The sequence below is a fragment of the Mustelus asterias genome, chromosome 12 (genome assembly GCF_964213995.1).
Source record: "Mustelus asterias chromosome 12, sMusAst1.hap1.1, whole genome shotgun sequence".
Lineage (NCBI taxonomy): Eukaryota > Metazoa > Chordata > Chondrichthyes > Carcharhiniformes > Triakidae > Mustelus > Mustelus asterias.
The window spans coordinates 34077899-34094859 of record NC_135812.1 but is presented as its reverse complement, the minus strand read 5'-3'; the positions used below and the strand labels follow the sequence as shown (position 1 = coordinate 34094859).

The 16961-nt window shown below is 43.2% G+C and overlaps 1 protein-coding gene across 1 annotated transcript in view; it reads right to left on the bottom strand.

Moving 5' to 3' along the window:
- Positions 1 to 16961, bottom strand: part of tspoap1 (TSPO associated protein 1) — a 286284-nt gene that overhangs the window by 8137 nt on the left and 261186 nt on the right. Inside the window, exons 23-26 of the mRNA XM_078225016.1 lie at positions 13242 to 13410; positions 7309 to 7344; positions 6133 to 6236; positions 1096 to 1167 (exon numbers count right to left, since the gene is read on the bottom strand). Of these exons, the coding sequence (XP_078081142.1) occupies positions 1096 to 1167; positions 6133 to 6236; positions 7309 to 7344; positions 13242 to 13410 (381 nt within the window). The remainder of the gene's footprint in view (positions 1 to 1095; positions 1168 to 6132; positions 6237 to 7308; positions 7345 to 13241; positions 13411 to 16961) is intronic.

The following is a 16961-nucleotide window of genomic DNA, read 5'->3' as shown; positions in this document are numbered from 1 at the left end:
AAACCGTGGAGGCCAGGTCATTGAATGTATTTAAGACAGAGATAGATAGGTTCTTGACTGGTAAGGGGATCAAGGGTTCCGGGGAAAAGGCGGGAGAATGGGGTTGAGAAACTTATCAGCCAGTGGGCTGACGAATGGCAGATGGGGTTTAATTTAGACAAATGCAAGGTGATGCATTTTGGTAGATTGAACCAGGGCAGGACTTACTCAGTTAATGGTAGGGCGTTGGGGAGAGTTACAGAACAAAGAGATCTAGGGGTACATGTTCATAGCTCCTTGAAAGTGGAGTCACAGGTGGACAGAGTGGTGAAGAAGGCATTCGGCATGCTTGGTTTCATCCGTCAGAACACTGAATACAGGAGTTGGGATGTCTTGTTGAAGTTGTACAAGACACACTTGGAATACTGTGTGCAATTCTGGTCACCCTATTATAGAAAGGATATTATTAAACTAGAAAGAGTGCAGAAAAGATTTACTAGGATGCTACCGGGACTTGATGGATTGAGTTATAAAGAGAGGCTGAATAGACTGGGACTTTTTTCTCTGGAGTGTAGGAGGCTGAGGGGTGACCTTATAGAGGTCTATAAAAGAATGAGGGGCATAGACAAGGTAGATAGTCAATATCTTTTCCCAAAGGTAGGGGAGTCTAAAACTAGAGGGCATAGGTTTAAGGTGAGAGGGGAGAGATACAAAGGTGTCCAGAGGGGCAATTTTTTCACACAGAGGCTGGTGAGTGTCTGGAACAAGCTGCCAGAGGTAGTAGTAGAGGCGGGTACAATTTTATCTTTTATAAAGCATTTAGGTAGTTACATGGGTACCATGGGTATAGAGGGATGTGGGCCAAATGCGGGCAATTGGGATTAGCTGAGGGGTTTTAAAAAAAAAGGGCGGCATGGACAAGTGATGAGTATTCCATCACACCCTTGACATGCAGTTTGTAGATGGCAAAGACTTTGGGAAGCCAGAAAGAGTGTTACTTCCAAAAGAAGGTCTGCACATTGTACTGCTAGCATGAAGGAATAGTTTGGGACTGACTTTTCTGAACTGACACTCCAATGCAGTAATAAAGTGTAAGATACATTTGCATATACTCACAAAATAGAAACCATCCTCATCCATGTCCCCATAAACATTAATTATGTCACCAGCACTGAATGTCAGCTCAGCCTGTTTGAACAAAAGACATAGATTAAGGTTAGGATTTGCCCTCTACTGGCTCTATCCACTTAAGACTGTTGCAGTCTTTCCAACAACTTTTGGTTGCATGTCTGCAAATGTGAATAGATTCAATTGGCTTCTACTTACACACTGTTCTCATTTCATTCGCTGACTTTGAATGAAATGTTAAAAGCCCTTCTCTTGGCCGATCAGCCCGAGTGACTGGCAAACACAATCTGGAAGGCGCTCTACTGACAACATATTGACCACATCACTAAGGCCCCTTACGGCCACCTCCTTAACATCGCCCGACTCTTATCAAAACATTAATCGATGCCTTTTTTACCTCGAGACTTAACTATTCCAATACTCCTGACTAACTTCCCAGGTTCTACTCTCTGTCAACTTCAGATACTATTGCCCATGTCCGAATACAAACCCTTTGCCCCTATCCTTACTGACCTACACTGGTTCCTGATTAAGCAATGTCTTGATTTTAAAATTCTCATCCTTATTTTCAAATCTTGCTGTAACATTGCCCCTCCCTATCTCTGTAATCTTCTGCAGTCCTATAACCCTCTGAGATATCTGCACACATCTAATTCTGGCCTTTTGAGCATCCCTGATTTTACTGAATCCACTAATGGTGTCCATGTCTTCAATTGCCCAGGATTTAGGCTCTGGAATTTTCTCCCTACACATCTCCATTGCCCCCACACCCCAAACATTTTGCTATCCTCAATGGAAAACAAGGAAATTAAAGAGACTTTGAACAAGCACTCTGTGTTGGTCTTCATGGTAGAAAACACCTGAAACATCCTAAGAATATGTGAAAATTATGGGGAAAAATGGAGGGAGGAACTTAAAGCAATCACTATCACTAGAGAAAAAATGTGAAGAAAATTAATGAGACAAATGGCTGATAAGTCTCCATGGCCTGATGGCCTGCATCCTAGAATCTTAAAAGAAGTGGCTGCAAGGTTGTGGATAGGTTGTAATCTTCCAAAATTCCCTAGCTTCTGAAAAGGCCCTCTTGGACTGGAAATCTTCAAGAAAGGAGGGAGACAGAAAGCAGGTCAGTTGGGCTTGACATCTGAAAAATGCTGAATCATTATTAAGGAAGTAGTGGAGGGACATTAAAAAAATCATTGACATATTAATTTGAAGATGCAACAAACACGACAGATAAAGGGGAACAAGTAGATGTACTATATTTTGGATTTCCAAGAAGCATTTAATACAATGCACAAAAAGGATTACTACACGAGACAAGAGTTCATAGTGTTGGGGTGACATATTAGCATTTATTGAGGATTGGGCTAATGTATAAAAAGAGATTTGTAATAAATTCACATTGGCAAACTGAAACTAGTAGAATGCGAGTTTCAGAAGCAAGTGTAGAATACAAGGAAAGTAGAAAGGAACTTAAGCAAGGAGTAAGGAGGGCTAAAAGGGGTCACGAAAAAGCATTGGCCAGGATTAAGGAAAATCCCAAGGCTTTTTATACATATGTAAAGAGCAAGAGGGTAGCCAGGAGAGAGGGTTGGCCCACTCAAGGACAAGGGAGGGAATCTATGCGTGGACCCAGAGGAAATGGGCGAGGTATTAAATGAGTACTTTGCATCAGTATTCACCAAAGAGAAGAACTTGGCGGATGATGAGTCTGGGAAAGGATGTATAGATAGTTTGAGCCATGTTGAGATCAAAAAGGAGGTGGTATTGGGGTTCTTGAGAAACATTAAGGTAGACAAGTCCCCAGGGCCTGATGGGATATACCCCAAAATACCGAGGGAGGAAATTGTTGGGACCTTGAGAGAAATCTTTGTATCCTCCCTGACATCATACAGGGAAGGTCCCAGAGGATTGGAGAATAGCCAATGTTGTTCCTTTGTTTAAGAAGGGTAGCAAGAATAATCCAGGTAATTACAGGCCGGTGAGCCTTACATCAGTGGTAGGGAAATTATTGGAGAGGATTCTTCAAGACAGGATTTATTCCCACTTGGAAATAAGTGGACGTATTTGTGAGAGGCAACATGGTTTTGTGAAGGGGAGGTCACGAACTTGATCAAGTTTTTCGAGGAAGTGACGAAGATGATTGATGAGGGTAGGGCAGTGGATGTTGTCTACATGAACTTCAGTAAGGCCTTTGACAAGGTCCCTCATGGCAGACTGGTGCAGAAGGTGAAGTTGCATGGGATCAGAGGTGAGCTGGCAAGGTGGATACAAAACTGGCTCAGTCAAAGAAGACAGAGGGTAGCAGTGGAAGGGTGCGTTTCTGAATGGAGAGCTGTGACAAGTGGCGTTCCTCAGGGATCAGCGCTGGGACTTTGCTGCTTGTAATATATATAAATGATTTGGAGGAAAATGTAACTGGATTGATTAGTAAGTTTGCAGACGACACAAAGGTTGGTAGATTTGCGGATAGCAATGAGGACCATCAGAGGATACGGCAGGATAAAGATCAGTTGGAGACTTGGGCGGAGATATGGCAGATGGAGTTTAATCCGGACAAATGTGAGGTAATGCATTTTGGAAGGTCTAATACAGATAGGAAATATACAGTAAATGGCAGAACCCTTAAGAGCATTGATAGGCAAAGGGATCTGGGTGTACAGGTACACAGGTCACTGAAAGTGGCAATGCAGGTGGAGAACGTAGTCAAGAAGGCATACGGCATGCTTGCCTTCATCGGCTGGGCCATTGAGTTTAAAAATTGGCAAGTCATGTTGCAGGTTTAGAGAACCTTAGTTAGGCCGCACTTGAAATATAGTGTTCAATTCTGGTCGCCACACTACCAGAAGGATGTGGAGACTTTGGAGAGGGTACAGAAAAGATTTACCAGGATGTTGCCTGGTATGAAGGGCATTAGCTATGAGGAGAGGTTGGAGAAACTTGGTTTGTTCTCACTGGAACGACGGAGATTGAGGGGCGACCTGGTAGAAGTCTGGAGGTTATGAGAGGCATGGACAGAGTGGATAGTCAGAAGCTTTTTCCCCAGAATGGATGAGTCAATTACTGGGGGTCACAGGTTTAAGATGCGAGGGGCAAGGTTTAAAGGAGATGTCCAAGGCAAATTTTTTACACAGAGAGTAGTGGGTGCCTGGAACTCGTTGCCGGGGGAGGTAATGGAAATGGATACGGTAGTGACTTTTAAGGGGCGTCTTGACAAATACATGAATAGGATGGGAATAGAGGGATATGGTCCCCGGAAGGTAGGGGATTTTAGTTCAGTCGGGCAGCATGGTCGGTGAAGGCTTGGAGGGCTGAAGGGCCTGTTCCTGTGCTGTAATTTTCTTTGTTCTTTGCTCCAGGAATCAGTGCTGGAACTTTAACAATTCACAATCTACATTAGTGCTTTGGATGGAAGGACAAGGTGTATTTTAGCCAATTTGATGATACACAAATAGGTGGGAAAACACGTTCTGAGGAGGTTTTGCAAAGGGATATCGATAGGGAATTTGCAAAGGGATATTGATAGGTTAAGTGAGTGGTGAAAGAGACTAGCAGTCAGAATATAATGTGGGAAAGTGTGAGATTATTCACTTTTGTAGGAAGAATTGAAAAACAGATATTATTTAAGTGGGAGAGACCACAAAATGCTACAGTACAGAAACCTGCGTGCCCTCATATTTGAATCACAAAACATTAGCTACAGGTACAATGCCTTTTATTGCAATGGAGATGGAGGTAAAAAGTAGGGATGTCTTGTTATAGCTGTGCAGGGCATTAGTGAGACCACACCTAGAGTACTATGTACAGTTTTGGTCTCTTTATTTAAGGAAGGATACACTTGCATTGGAGGCAGTTCAGTGAATGTTCGCTGATTCTTGTGAGTTGTTTTATGAGGAAGGGTTGAGCAAAGTGGGCCCATTTTCATTGGAGTTTAGAAAAGTGGAGGTAATCTTGTTGGAACGTATAAGGTTCTGAGGTTGCTTGACAGGGTAGATCCTGAGAGGATGATCCTAAGACGGGTAGACAGTGCTAAAGTCTTGGTGTGAGGACTAAACCCAAAATTTTCAAAGATGAGAGTGTTACCTATTGAAAGACAGGGCCGGATTCTCTGACCTCGCCCAAAGCTGGGATTCTCCGGTCCTGCTGTAGTGAGCAGAGATTTGGCTGAGTGCCAAATTCTCCATTCCCGCTGGCAGCGGCAGTGGGGCGTGAATGGCTGGAGAATTTTGGCCATAATTTTCAGTAGATGGCCCCAACAGATCACAGCAGGGGGAGATGAAAATCTGCTGGCATTCAATGTATTTTACAGCTCAGGAAGAGATAAAGGTGGCTTCAAGAGACCCAAAGTGAAATGATATGCAGCATGTTAATGCTACTCCCTGATACAAACAGCTATCTCACACTGGGGAAACTCATGGGATGGCTGCAGAGAAATGTAAATTACATTTTGGTGCCCACTTCTGTGTTAGAAATTGAAGGACGTTGGATAATATGGCACTTGAGGGGCAATGACACTAGTAGAATTGTGAAGAGATATTTATTTACACCTATTTTCCATGGCACTCCGTAACTGGCCACTAGGAAGTACACACTAGGATCCCAGGCAATTTTTCACATACAGAACTGACCTCCGTTCAGTAACTCCTCACAGAAGATTACAATCTTAAATTCACTATGCAAAGATACTGGGTTAACATGCACCCTTTAGTGCTTGGTAGGGTTTTACATTTCTTCTGCCTATCTCACCTCTTTTTATCAATACAATGTTTGATTTCACATGTGTATTGAACACCACATAGCACACTACATGGAGTTTTACCCTGAACTTGGCCAACAACCCCTACCATTCATGTCCCGGAAGTATAAAATCAGGTTGTTTGGCAGCAGAGGGGTGGGGGGGGGGGGGGGGGGGGGGGCAAGCAACAGAGACCAATATTGCTCTAACTGGTCTTAAGATGCTGGCTTGGATAAGTCCTAGCCAGCTGCCAAAGATAAAATGTGAGCTGAGCAGATGCACCACACCTCAATATCCACATTAGGAGAGCTTTCCCTGGGGTCATAGTCAAACACAGCCACCATTCTCTTCATAGGCATTTTCTGCAGTCCGCTGCCAGGCCGACTCCACTCTGCAACAGAAAGGGAGGCGGGTCATGAATATCATGGCAGGTAGATCAGCGATATGGTGCAATTGTGGAAGTCATAAAAAAGCAAATGAAACAAGGGGGAGGGGATTCATTACAACTTCTATAATGATTATACATGTTATACAGAGGGAGTTCTTTATACATTTCTCATGCTGTGGGTGTCCATTATAACTTGTACACTTATTATGCATTTTGGATGAGGGTCCTTTCGGCCTCCCTCGCTGAAAATGCACATTATTGAGCGTGGGCTTATTATACTGTCTCAACAGCTGATTTATAAGATGTCAGAATCAGGTTCCATGATAGTGACGGTGAAGCCACTATAATTACTTTTTCAACAATAATAGAACCCCTACAGTGCCAAAAAAGGCCATTTGACTCATCAAGTCTTCACTGACTCTCCAAAAGAGCATCTTACCTAGGTCCACACCATCCTATCTCCATAACCATTGTTAATCCACCTAACCTACACATCTTTGGACAATAAGGGGCAATTTACTGTTGCCAATCCACCTAACCCGCACATCTTTGGCTGTGGGAAGAAACTAGAGCACCGGAAGAAACCCAAGCAGACACAGGGAGAACGTACAAACTCCACACAGACAGTCACCCAAGGCCGGAATTGAACCTGGTCCCCTGGTGCTGTGGGGCAGCAGTGCTAACCACTGTGCCACCATTTTATAAACAGTTTAGAAACTATTTAACAAACAGGTTTTAGAAACAGAAAGAGCTTGGATCAATGAGATAATTAACTATAGTTGGGCATTGGCACTAAAGATTGTTGGTAAACCACATGGCCTTCTGATTATTTATAGTGTATAAAAATATTGTCACATGTCCTGAGGGTTGCTCAATTTAATAGACTGTATAAGTTTACTATTATATATCCTATCAGATTCTTCTCTATAACTGAAATATGAGTGCTGTACTTGTATGAAAGAGCTGTTTACATTGAAATTAACTGCCACGCATTTCAATGACTGTGTTACTGTAACATATTCAGTGTAATTATCAATGGAGAAATGAGGAGAAGCTGAGGGTAAGTTTTGCTGACCTTGCTGCCGAGTGTCCTTCCACTTGTCGGATTGCACTGAAAGATGAGGGATTATTTGGTTAGACTCTGTTTTTCATGTAGGACCGGTGCCTTACACAATTTCACACATTCAGTACCATGCTGTTAGACAGTGGGTGGGAAGCAGCGAGTCAAACACTGACACAGAAATGTTTTCAATGACAAAAAAAAATGCAACCAAAAAAAAAGTAAGCATGAAGTGAGACAGACCTTTCTTGGATCGCCTTGGTTTCGGAGGAGGTGCAGTGCGGCGAGGCGGCTGAGAGAGCGTGCGGCTGCCTTCTTACAGCAAAAGACGAGAGAAAAAAAGAGGAAATAAAGCAGCACACAGGAAGCTGAGACAGACAGAGCAGAATCATGTCAGGTTAGCAAAATCAGAGGCCAGTGGGTCTGGCAGGAGACACTGCCAGCTTCTCGGGCATGAGCAACAATTGAATCGAGCCCAGTCGAATGATGATAGCTGTATACCTACCTGACTGTTGAAGCCTGTGGAAACAAACAAAGAAAGCAGAGCACAGAGGTGTTTAGGGAACTCCAGGGTTCCAAGGCCCATGAGCTCCAGCTCTCGGGCCACGAGTTGTTTAGCTTTTTTCCGAACACCAATGCACCGTGCCCATATAATCTGGGATATCGCACTCCATTGTCCAAATCCTCAAAGCTTCAGGAAAGGCAAGCCGGATATTCAAAATCTTTTTCCAAACAGGATCATTGGAATTAGGAGCAGAAATAGGCAAATTCAGCCCTTCGAACCTGCTCCGCCATTCAATCAGATCATGGCTGATCTCTTGCTGGTCTCAAATCCACCTCCCCACCTGTTCCCCATATTCCTCGTTCCTTTTTTTAAATTAGAAATATGTCTATCTCCCTCTTGAAACCATTCAATGATTCAGACTGCACTGCACTATGGGGCAGCGAGTTCTACAAATTCACCACCCTCCGCGAGAAATAGTTCCTCCTCACCTCAGTTTTAAATCTACCGCTTCTCAACCTATACCTGTGACCTCTTGTTCTAGATTTCCCCATAAGAGGAAAGATTTGGTCTACATTTACTGTATCAATCCCTTTTTAAATTTTACATACCTCAATCAAATCCCCTCTCGTCCTTCTAAACTCAAATAAAACTCTTATTTTTCTATTTGCTTTGCTTTGGTCTCATGACATGGAGGCATTCATTAGTTATATCTTTGTTAAATATTCAGGTTTTCCATTAATTTTCATCAGAATAATGCCAGCCGCAGAACTCCGGCCCGAATCTGATCCTTTGCCCTGTCCTATCCTGTCATCTCTCCTACCCCGATCCTAATTCTGCCTCCTGCTTTATCTCCAGTCCCGTTAACAATTATATAGAATCTACAGCATAGAAATAGGCCATTGTATCCAGTTATCTATGCCTCTTACTTTAATTGTCTCTTGTACCCAAATCCCATATCCTTCTTTTCCTTTCTTCCGCATTTAATTGCAGGATTGTCACCTTTAACTAATCTGAAACTGGTCTTTTGCCCAATTTTGATGTATAAAACAACAAACTAACTGGTACACTGTGTGTGTTTGTGTATCACGAACGTACACTTGCACAGATATTAAGAGGGCAGGATTGGGGGATGGAGGAAATAATGCATTTGCAGAGCCTGCAACTTCTAGGGTTCTTTTCAAAATACACAAATTTAAAACAGGGACCATGTAGCTGAGGTGCAATGGGGAAAGGCCATTATGTAAGACCTTTCAGCCAATGTGCACTGAGGGGCTAATAACCATGTAAAATTGTTTGGATTGTAAGCTTCATCTTGGCTTTATATAGTAAATGTAATTGTGTTGAAGCACCTCAGAGTGAAGCATAACCAATGTATATAATTTAAACAGCATTGCATTTGCTTTAACGGAAACATTGAAATGCCTGTGAAGCTCTCATTACTGTATTGAAGCTCCTCTGAAGGCATCTTGATCTCTGTAGAAAATGTGAATATCATTGCACTTTCCTGTTAGGACAAGTCGAAGTGTTTCGTGATGTTTCTTTCAGATATTTAATGAATAAAGAATATTTTTGAAAATAAAAAAAAGTGATCATGTATTGCCAGCCAATTCATTCGCGACTGGAACCTCAGTCCAGAGATTACGTCCAGCCCCAACGGGGACTGGGCTCTCGCTCGGTTCAACCCCTATTCTCTTCCATTGAAGTTTTTTTTGCAGGATAGTGGTTACTAATGAGTGATAAGGATGCAGGAAGCAACAATTCCGAAGCTATCAAGCTCTCTGCCAAACACAACACAGTGTGCAAGCTCCAGAACCAGATTCTCATGAAGGGTGAAAATAATTAGAGCATTTCCAGCTGTGACTTGATACCTCATGATCGGACTGGCCACAGGCCAGCTTGTTTTAGGGAATTCCAGACCAAGCCGCCTGTGTTAAGACACACACTTTGCTCCGATATCAAGTTCTCACTTCATCTACACAGATTAGCACATGTCAAGGTTTGAGCATCTGTTACTGCAAGCAGTTACTCAGTGAGCTGGTCATGATTCAGCTCTTGGTTATTATAGATGATGGATGTCTCTAACATCCTCACACTAGAGCACTAAGCAATATTAGACTGCATGACAGCACTAATGGGTATTGTCACGGGGCTATCCTTTACTTCAGAAAATATGACTTTTCAGCTTTCAACTGACAGGAAATTTTGCAATTTGAAATGAGACAGAACAAACGACTTAAAAATGGAAGGCACCTTCCAAGGTGAAGGTGAAAAAGCAAACAAGACACCCACAGGAGAGTGCAATTCAAAGGTCCATCAAAACTCTTCGTCGTCTAAGGAAGGGACTTTAAAATGCAAAGTGGTTAGGTGGCGGGCACAGCACCTATGGAATTTCAAAATATTGAAACAATAGCTGTCATAGACAGAGCCACCCACAAATCCCTTGAAAATACACAATGGGTGAAATATAACAGGTCAAGCTTCAGTAACTGTAGGGAGATGGCAAGAAATACTTCAGCAGAAGAAACAGGTTGAAAGTTTTCTCCCAGGGGCTTTAGGGAGGGAGGGGTAGGTACACACACAGGGGCTTTAGGGAGGGAATTCCAATATTTTGACCCAGTGACAGTGAAGGAACACTGATATATTTCCAAGTCAGGATGATGAGTGATTTGGAGGGGAACCTCCAGGTGTTGGCATTGATACTGAATGATATTGAACATTGTCCGTCCAGATGGTAGTGGTTGTGGTTTTGGAAGGTGCTGACTAAGGAACCTTGGTGAGTTCACGCATTGCATCTTGTAGATGGTACACATGGCTGCAACTGTTTATCAGTGATGGAGGGAGTGAATGTTTGTGGAAGGGGTAACAAATCAAACAAGCTATTTTGTCCTGGATGGTGTCAAGTTTCTTGAGTGTTGTTGAAGCTGCACTCATCCAGGTAAGTGGAGAGTATTCCATTACATTCCTGGCTTGTGCCTTGTAGATGGTGAATGGGCTTTGGGGAATCAGGAGGTGAGTTACTTGTCACTGTTGGTTGTGGGGGACTCAGCGATGGTGATGTCATTGAATGTCAAGGGGCAATGGTTAAATCCTCCCTTCTTGGAGATAGTCATTGCCTGGTGTTTGTGTAGTGCGAATGTTACATGTCACTAATCAGCCCAAGTCTGGATATTGTCTAGATTTTGCTGCATTTGGAAATGGACTGCCTCAGTATCTGAGGAGTTACAAATGGTACTGAAAATTGTGCAATCATCAGTGAACATCCCCAGTTCTGACCTTATGATGGAGGGAAAATCATTGATGAAGCAGCTGAAGATTGTTGGGCCTAGGACACTAACCTGAAGAACTCCTGTAGTGATCTTCTGGAGCTGAAATGATTGACCTCCAGTCATCACAGCCATCTTCCTTTGTGCCAGGTACGACTCCAACTAGTGGAGAACTTTCCCCTGATTCTCATTGACTCCAGTTTTGCTGGGGCTCCTTGATGCCGCACTCGGTCACATGCTACCTTGATATCAAGAGCTGTCATTCTCACCTCACCTCTGGCATTCAGCTCTTTTGTCCATGTTTGAACCAAGGTTGTAATGAGGTCAGGAACTGAGTGACTTTGGCGGAGCCCAACTGAGCATCAGTAAGCTGGTTATTGCTGAGCAGGTGCTGCTTGATAGCACTGTTGATGACCCCTTCCATCACTTTCCTGATGATTAAGAGTAGACTGAAGGGGCAGTAGTTGGCCAGGTTGGATTTGTTCTGTTACAGGATATATCTGGGCAATTTTCCACATTGCTGGGTAAATGCCAACATTGTAGCTGTTCTGGAACAGCTTGGCGAGGGGGGTAGCACGTTCTGGAGCACAAGTCTTCAGCACTATTGCTGGATTAGCTGGAATGGGCCCATAGCTTTGCGGTATCCAGTGCCTTCAGCCGTTTCTTGATACCACATGGAGTGAATCAAATTGGCTGAAGACTGACATCTGTGATTTTGGGGACCTCCGGAGGAGACAGAGATAGATCATCCACTCTTTAACTGATTGGCTCCTTTTCGAACATTGCATAAATAGTTAGATATATTCAGATTCAGAAATGGGATATCATTGCAAAAAAGAAACTTAAACTTCTGTTGTGTCCAACCGAGGAGACTGAATAGAGGGAGCGACAGTTCATGCCTTCTCACCTGGTCATAACAATATAATCTGATAAAGCATTGGTGCCCTATTAGGGCACACTAGCCATTACACACCAATGGTTCTGTTTATTTAAAAGACACATGTAGGGCTGGATTTTATAGCCTCCTTGATGGTGGGTTTGAAAATAGGGAGCTAGTAAAATTCCATGGGTGCTGTACACATTGCGTAGCTACCCACCCTTACCCTGCTGTGATTTTACCAGCAACCCGCCTTCCAAATTAATACCCTCTTAAGGGCCTTATCCTGCCAGTGCTGTGATTTAGCCAGCAACGGAAAAATCCCATGCCAACACCAGCCTGGCAACTTACCCTATCCTGGGCTGGTGTTGGCCAGGGGACGTGGAGTTTGGAGAGGAGGAGGGGCAGTAATTGCATTCTTAACAGGTCCGCTGGGCCCATTGGCGATTGCACCACAGGTCTTTCCCCCGATTCCCTCCATCCCCAGCTTGTCCAGCCCAACCCCCCACCCCCATTCCCCTTGTTCCACTCACTCGGCTTCTTGACATCGGGCCACTTGTAGTCCCAACAGTTCCCACTATTCCTGGTGGCACTGCAGGGGACTGGAGAGATGTCAGACACTTGATTGGCTGACAGCTCTCAAGAGGCAGGCCATCCTGTCGGGTGGAGGGGGTGGGGGGGCAGATGTCTCACTTCAAGGCAATTAAACCTCTCCCAAATGTTAAAGGACTGCGGGGCATTCCCCTGGAACAGGGGACTCACCTCTAATCTTTTTACTGGGGAGGTGGGGTTCTTACATTCTGTTAAATCGAACCAGTAATTTTACGAATCTTCAGGAAACCTGTTCTGTGCTTGGAAATTTGAGATGGCAGCTAGAGCATTAGTACATGTGTTGTGGGAGCATTGGTATATGGTGTCACATTTAAGTGGTGTGATGAGTTTCAGTGTTTAGATATATTCAGCTGGAAACCTTTGACACGTTTACTCATAACTAGCATTTATTACCTGCCACATTCAAATGCCTCCCCCATTCAAAACAATGTCAATACCCACCTCCCTCACTCCTAACTTAGATAAACCTATCTCCTCTCTTTACTCAAACCCCATGAAACCAACTTGACTTCCCTGTCACTCCTGTTATTTTTTTTTCAGTATTAGAAAAACATCTGGCAAATATCCCTGCATGCTCACTGTGGCCCAGCCAATTACTCAATACTTTACATCATATCTTGAATGCGTTCAACCTGAAAATATAATGCAATAGTCTCGGTTAGACAGTGCTATCAGTGTAATGCACACTCACCCAGCTTCTCCATGGACGTATTGGGAGCCAGATAACCCCGCTGTAACAGCTGCTCCATTACTCCATCATCATCCACCTGGATTTCCGAGACCATGTTACATGGCACAAAGCCAGTCTGACCATTGCCTTCTCCACGGTAAAACCCATCGGCATCCTTATCGCCAAATACCTGCAATGAGATTGTTCAGAAGGGAGACCCCTCCCTTACTCTCACTTTCAGTTTACTCCAGAGTCACACACTTCCCCAGCTAAGCCCCACTTTGGCCTTCAGTCTCTAGTGATGGCCCTACACTCCCAGGCACTTCCTCTGTGGGAGAGAAGTAGCCAGGTAGGAAACTCCCACCATCAGCACTGGTTTCATTCAGGAGGCAGTTAAAAAATAGACTTATACGTACTAGCAGCTTTTGTTGTCTGTCTTTGCATCTGCTCTCTTGAGCGACCTGAGAGAGGTAGTGTCAGAGTGCTTATAACAAGTGACTCAGGGATCTTATGGATATGGGAGGCTGAAATGCAATCAGCTGAGAGCATTTCATACACTGGAAAGGATGCAGGGTTGAAATATTTTCACACTGCAACTTGACAAATCATTTCTTTAACCTGTAGGAAAATTGCCTCATTAATGCATTAACAGAGGTCAATCACTCAGTCACGCAACGCACAGAGAAATTGGATTATTCTCAGACCATACGGGGTGCGGTCTTGCCTGCCGTTCACACCACGCGGCCGCTGCAGCGAGGTCAGAGTTTGGCGGTTAGCCAAATCTCCATTCACTGCAGTGGGACTGGAAAATCCTACAGGCATAAACGATGATAAGATTCCAACCAAGGTCTGGAGTTCACTAAAATTAGTGGAAGCAAACAGTATTAGAAAAAGATAATGGTACAAAAATTGGGCAAATCCACAGGTTTCACCACAGAGCTTTAAAATCATTGGGGACGTCACAGATTTTTAAAATCATAATCCTCTACACCTGTCTCAATTCAGGAAGTGTTTTATCATATTGCAAAACTGTAACTGTAATCCCATTGTGTAAGAATTATGAAACAAAGAGAAACAAGGAAATTATGAGCCTATTAACCTTACATCAATTGGAGGGAAGTGATTGGACTCTATAGGTGAGGACAAAGTGATTGAACATTTGAGAGAAATTTGAGCTAATTAAAGTCAACCAACATGGATTAGTGAGGGCAAAATCATGCCAAACAAATGTAATTGGATTTTCTGGGGAAGGAACTAAAGTATTATTCATGGAAATACCTATGGATGTAGTCTGCATAGACTGCCAGAAGACATCTGATGAGGTTCCATGTGAGACGCTGTTAGCTAAAATTAAAACTATGGAACTGAAGACAAATTATTGACCTGGTTAAATTAGCTAAGCAGTGGAAGACAGAGAGTAGGGGTAATGGGCATGCACTTAAATTGGAAGAAAGTGACTAGTGGTGTCCCACAAGGATCTCAATTATTCACTATATTTATTAATAACTTACATAACACAATAGAACGCTATATATCCAAGTTTGTCAGTGACACAAAAATTGGTGGCAGAAGTAGTAATGTAAACATGAGCATAAAATTACAAAGGAGATTGATAGATTAAGAGGACGAGCAAACATGTGGCAGATGGATTTCAAAGCAGATTAAGTGTGCAGTTATTCATTTTGGATCTGAACATTATTTAAATGGTGAAAAGCTAGGAATAGTCGAGGTCCAAAGAAATAATGGAGTCCACATATGCAGATCACTAAAATGTCGTTGTCAGGTACAAAATTAACCAAAAAGGCTAACTGGCAGGCGAGGATATAAAGGTAAAGAGGTTTTAACTCAGTTGTACAAAGCTTTGGTTATACCCCAATTGGACTATTGGGCTTGTTTTCTGCAACTTCAGAAGGATATATTGATCTTGGGAGGTGTGTAACTCAGATTCACAGTTGCACCAGATTGTTACTAAGACTCCAGCAGTTAAATTTTGAGGAGAGACTGCATATGTTAGATTTTTATCCCTGGAATATTGAAGATTAAGAGACCATTTAATGTCTTTGAATTTTGAAAAGAATTGATAGTGAGTTACTTTGTTCTGGATGCTGATAAGCTTCTTGAGTGTTGTTGGAGCTGTGCTCATCCAGGCAAGTTGGAAGCATTCCATCAGACTCCTGACTTGTGCCTTGTAAAAGGTGGACAGGCTCTGGGGAGTCCAAAACAAGTTACTTGCTGCAGAATGCCCAGCCTTTGATTTGCTCTTGGAGTCACAGTATTTATATAGCTGCTTCAGTTCAGTTGTAATATTCTATAAAGATTCTGAGAGAATATTATTATATGTGTCGTGTTATTATGGACTGCAGTCACTAACAAGGGGCAGACATTAAGATGTATTTAAACGTTCGATGTATGTCACGCAGGTCCGCATAAACACTGCAATCACATGTCCATCCTGAACAAATTGCACCCCAGTGGAAAGTTCTGTTATTGCTCCTTAGCCCACAGTGTAAAACATTCACACTTTCCTGTAAAACCCTAGAGGGCGCTTGTGCCAAGCCGTTCAGATGACAGTGATATTAACAAGGATAGTTGGTTTGGAGGTGGATCCCTATCCCCTGTACAGTGTCTGTCATGCTAGCCTGATGTGTATTTCCAACACATTGCTTTACAGTTTTCTATCACGCTGTTCATTACATTCTCAATCATTTCATGCTTCACTGCAGTTGAATAAGAACGCACTGCCTCCGACAGTGATGACTTTCAGAAGCAGTTTGTGAACAACCACAGCTTCTCCATGCCACCTATGGCAGCCTCTGTCAGCCCCAGAAGCTTAAAAACATAAGCTTGCAGCAATTTGGGAAGATTTGCTTTTCAATGTATATGCTCCAAAAAGTCTGAAAATTCCTGCCGTGCTTGTATCCATAATTTAAACAGGAACTTTCCTTTAAAGAGTTGAAAAAAGTGGAACTTCCCTCACTTGAAACACAGTTTGCCTGGTCGGGGCACATCAAACAGAATCCTGCTCATGGCAAGTGAAATACCTGTTGTACTGAGACCGATTATTTATAGAACCAAAGAAAAGTTACCGCAGAGAAAGAAACCATTCAACCCATTGTATCTGCACCAGCTGAAAGAAACTAGCTGCCCATTTTAATCCCACCTTCCAGCAACCAGTCCATAGCCTTGCAGGCTACAACACTTCAGGTGCAGATCCTTTAAATGAGTTGAAGGTTTCCGCTGCAAGCACCAATCCAGGCAGCGAATTCCAAAAACCCACCACCCTCTGGCTGAAGAAGTCTTTCCTCATGTCCCCTCTAATTCTTCTGCCAATCACCTTAAAGCTGTGCCATCAGGGGAAACGGGTCTTTACTGTCTACCCCGTCTAGGCCCCTCAATATTTTGCACAACTCAATCAAGTCACTCCTCAGCTTCCTCTGTTCCAGGGAAAACAACCCGAGCCTACCCAATCTTTCCTCATAGCCGCAATTTTCAAATCCTGGCAACATCTTGTAAATCTCCTTTGCACTCTCTCCAGAGCAATTATGTCCTTCCTGTAATGTACTGACCAGAACTGTCAAAATTCCAGCTGTGACCTAACCAGCATTTTATACAGTTCCAGCATCACATCCCTGTCCTTGTATTCAATCCCTCGTCCAATAAAAGAAAGTATTCCATGTTTATTCTCCTGCTTTGTTTGCCCTCTCAAAATGCATTACCTCACACTTTTCTGGATTGAATTCC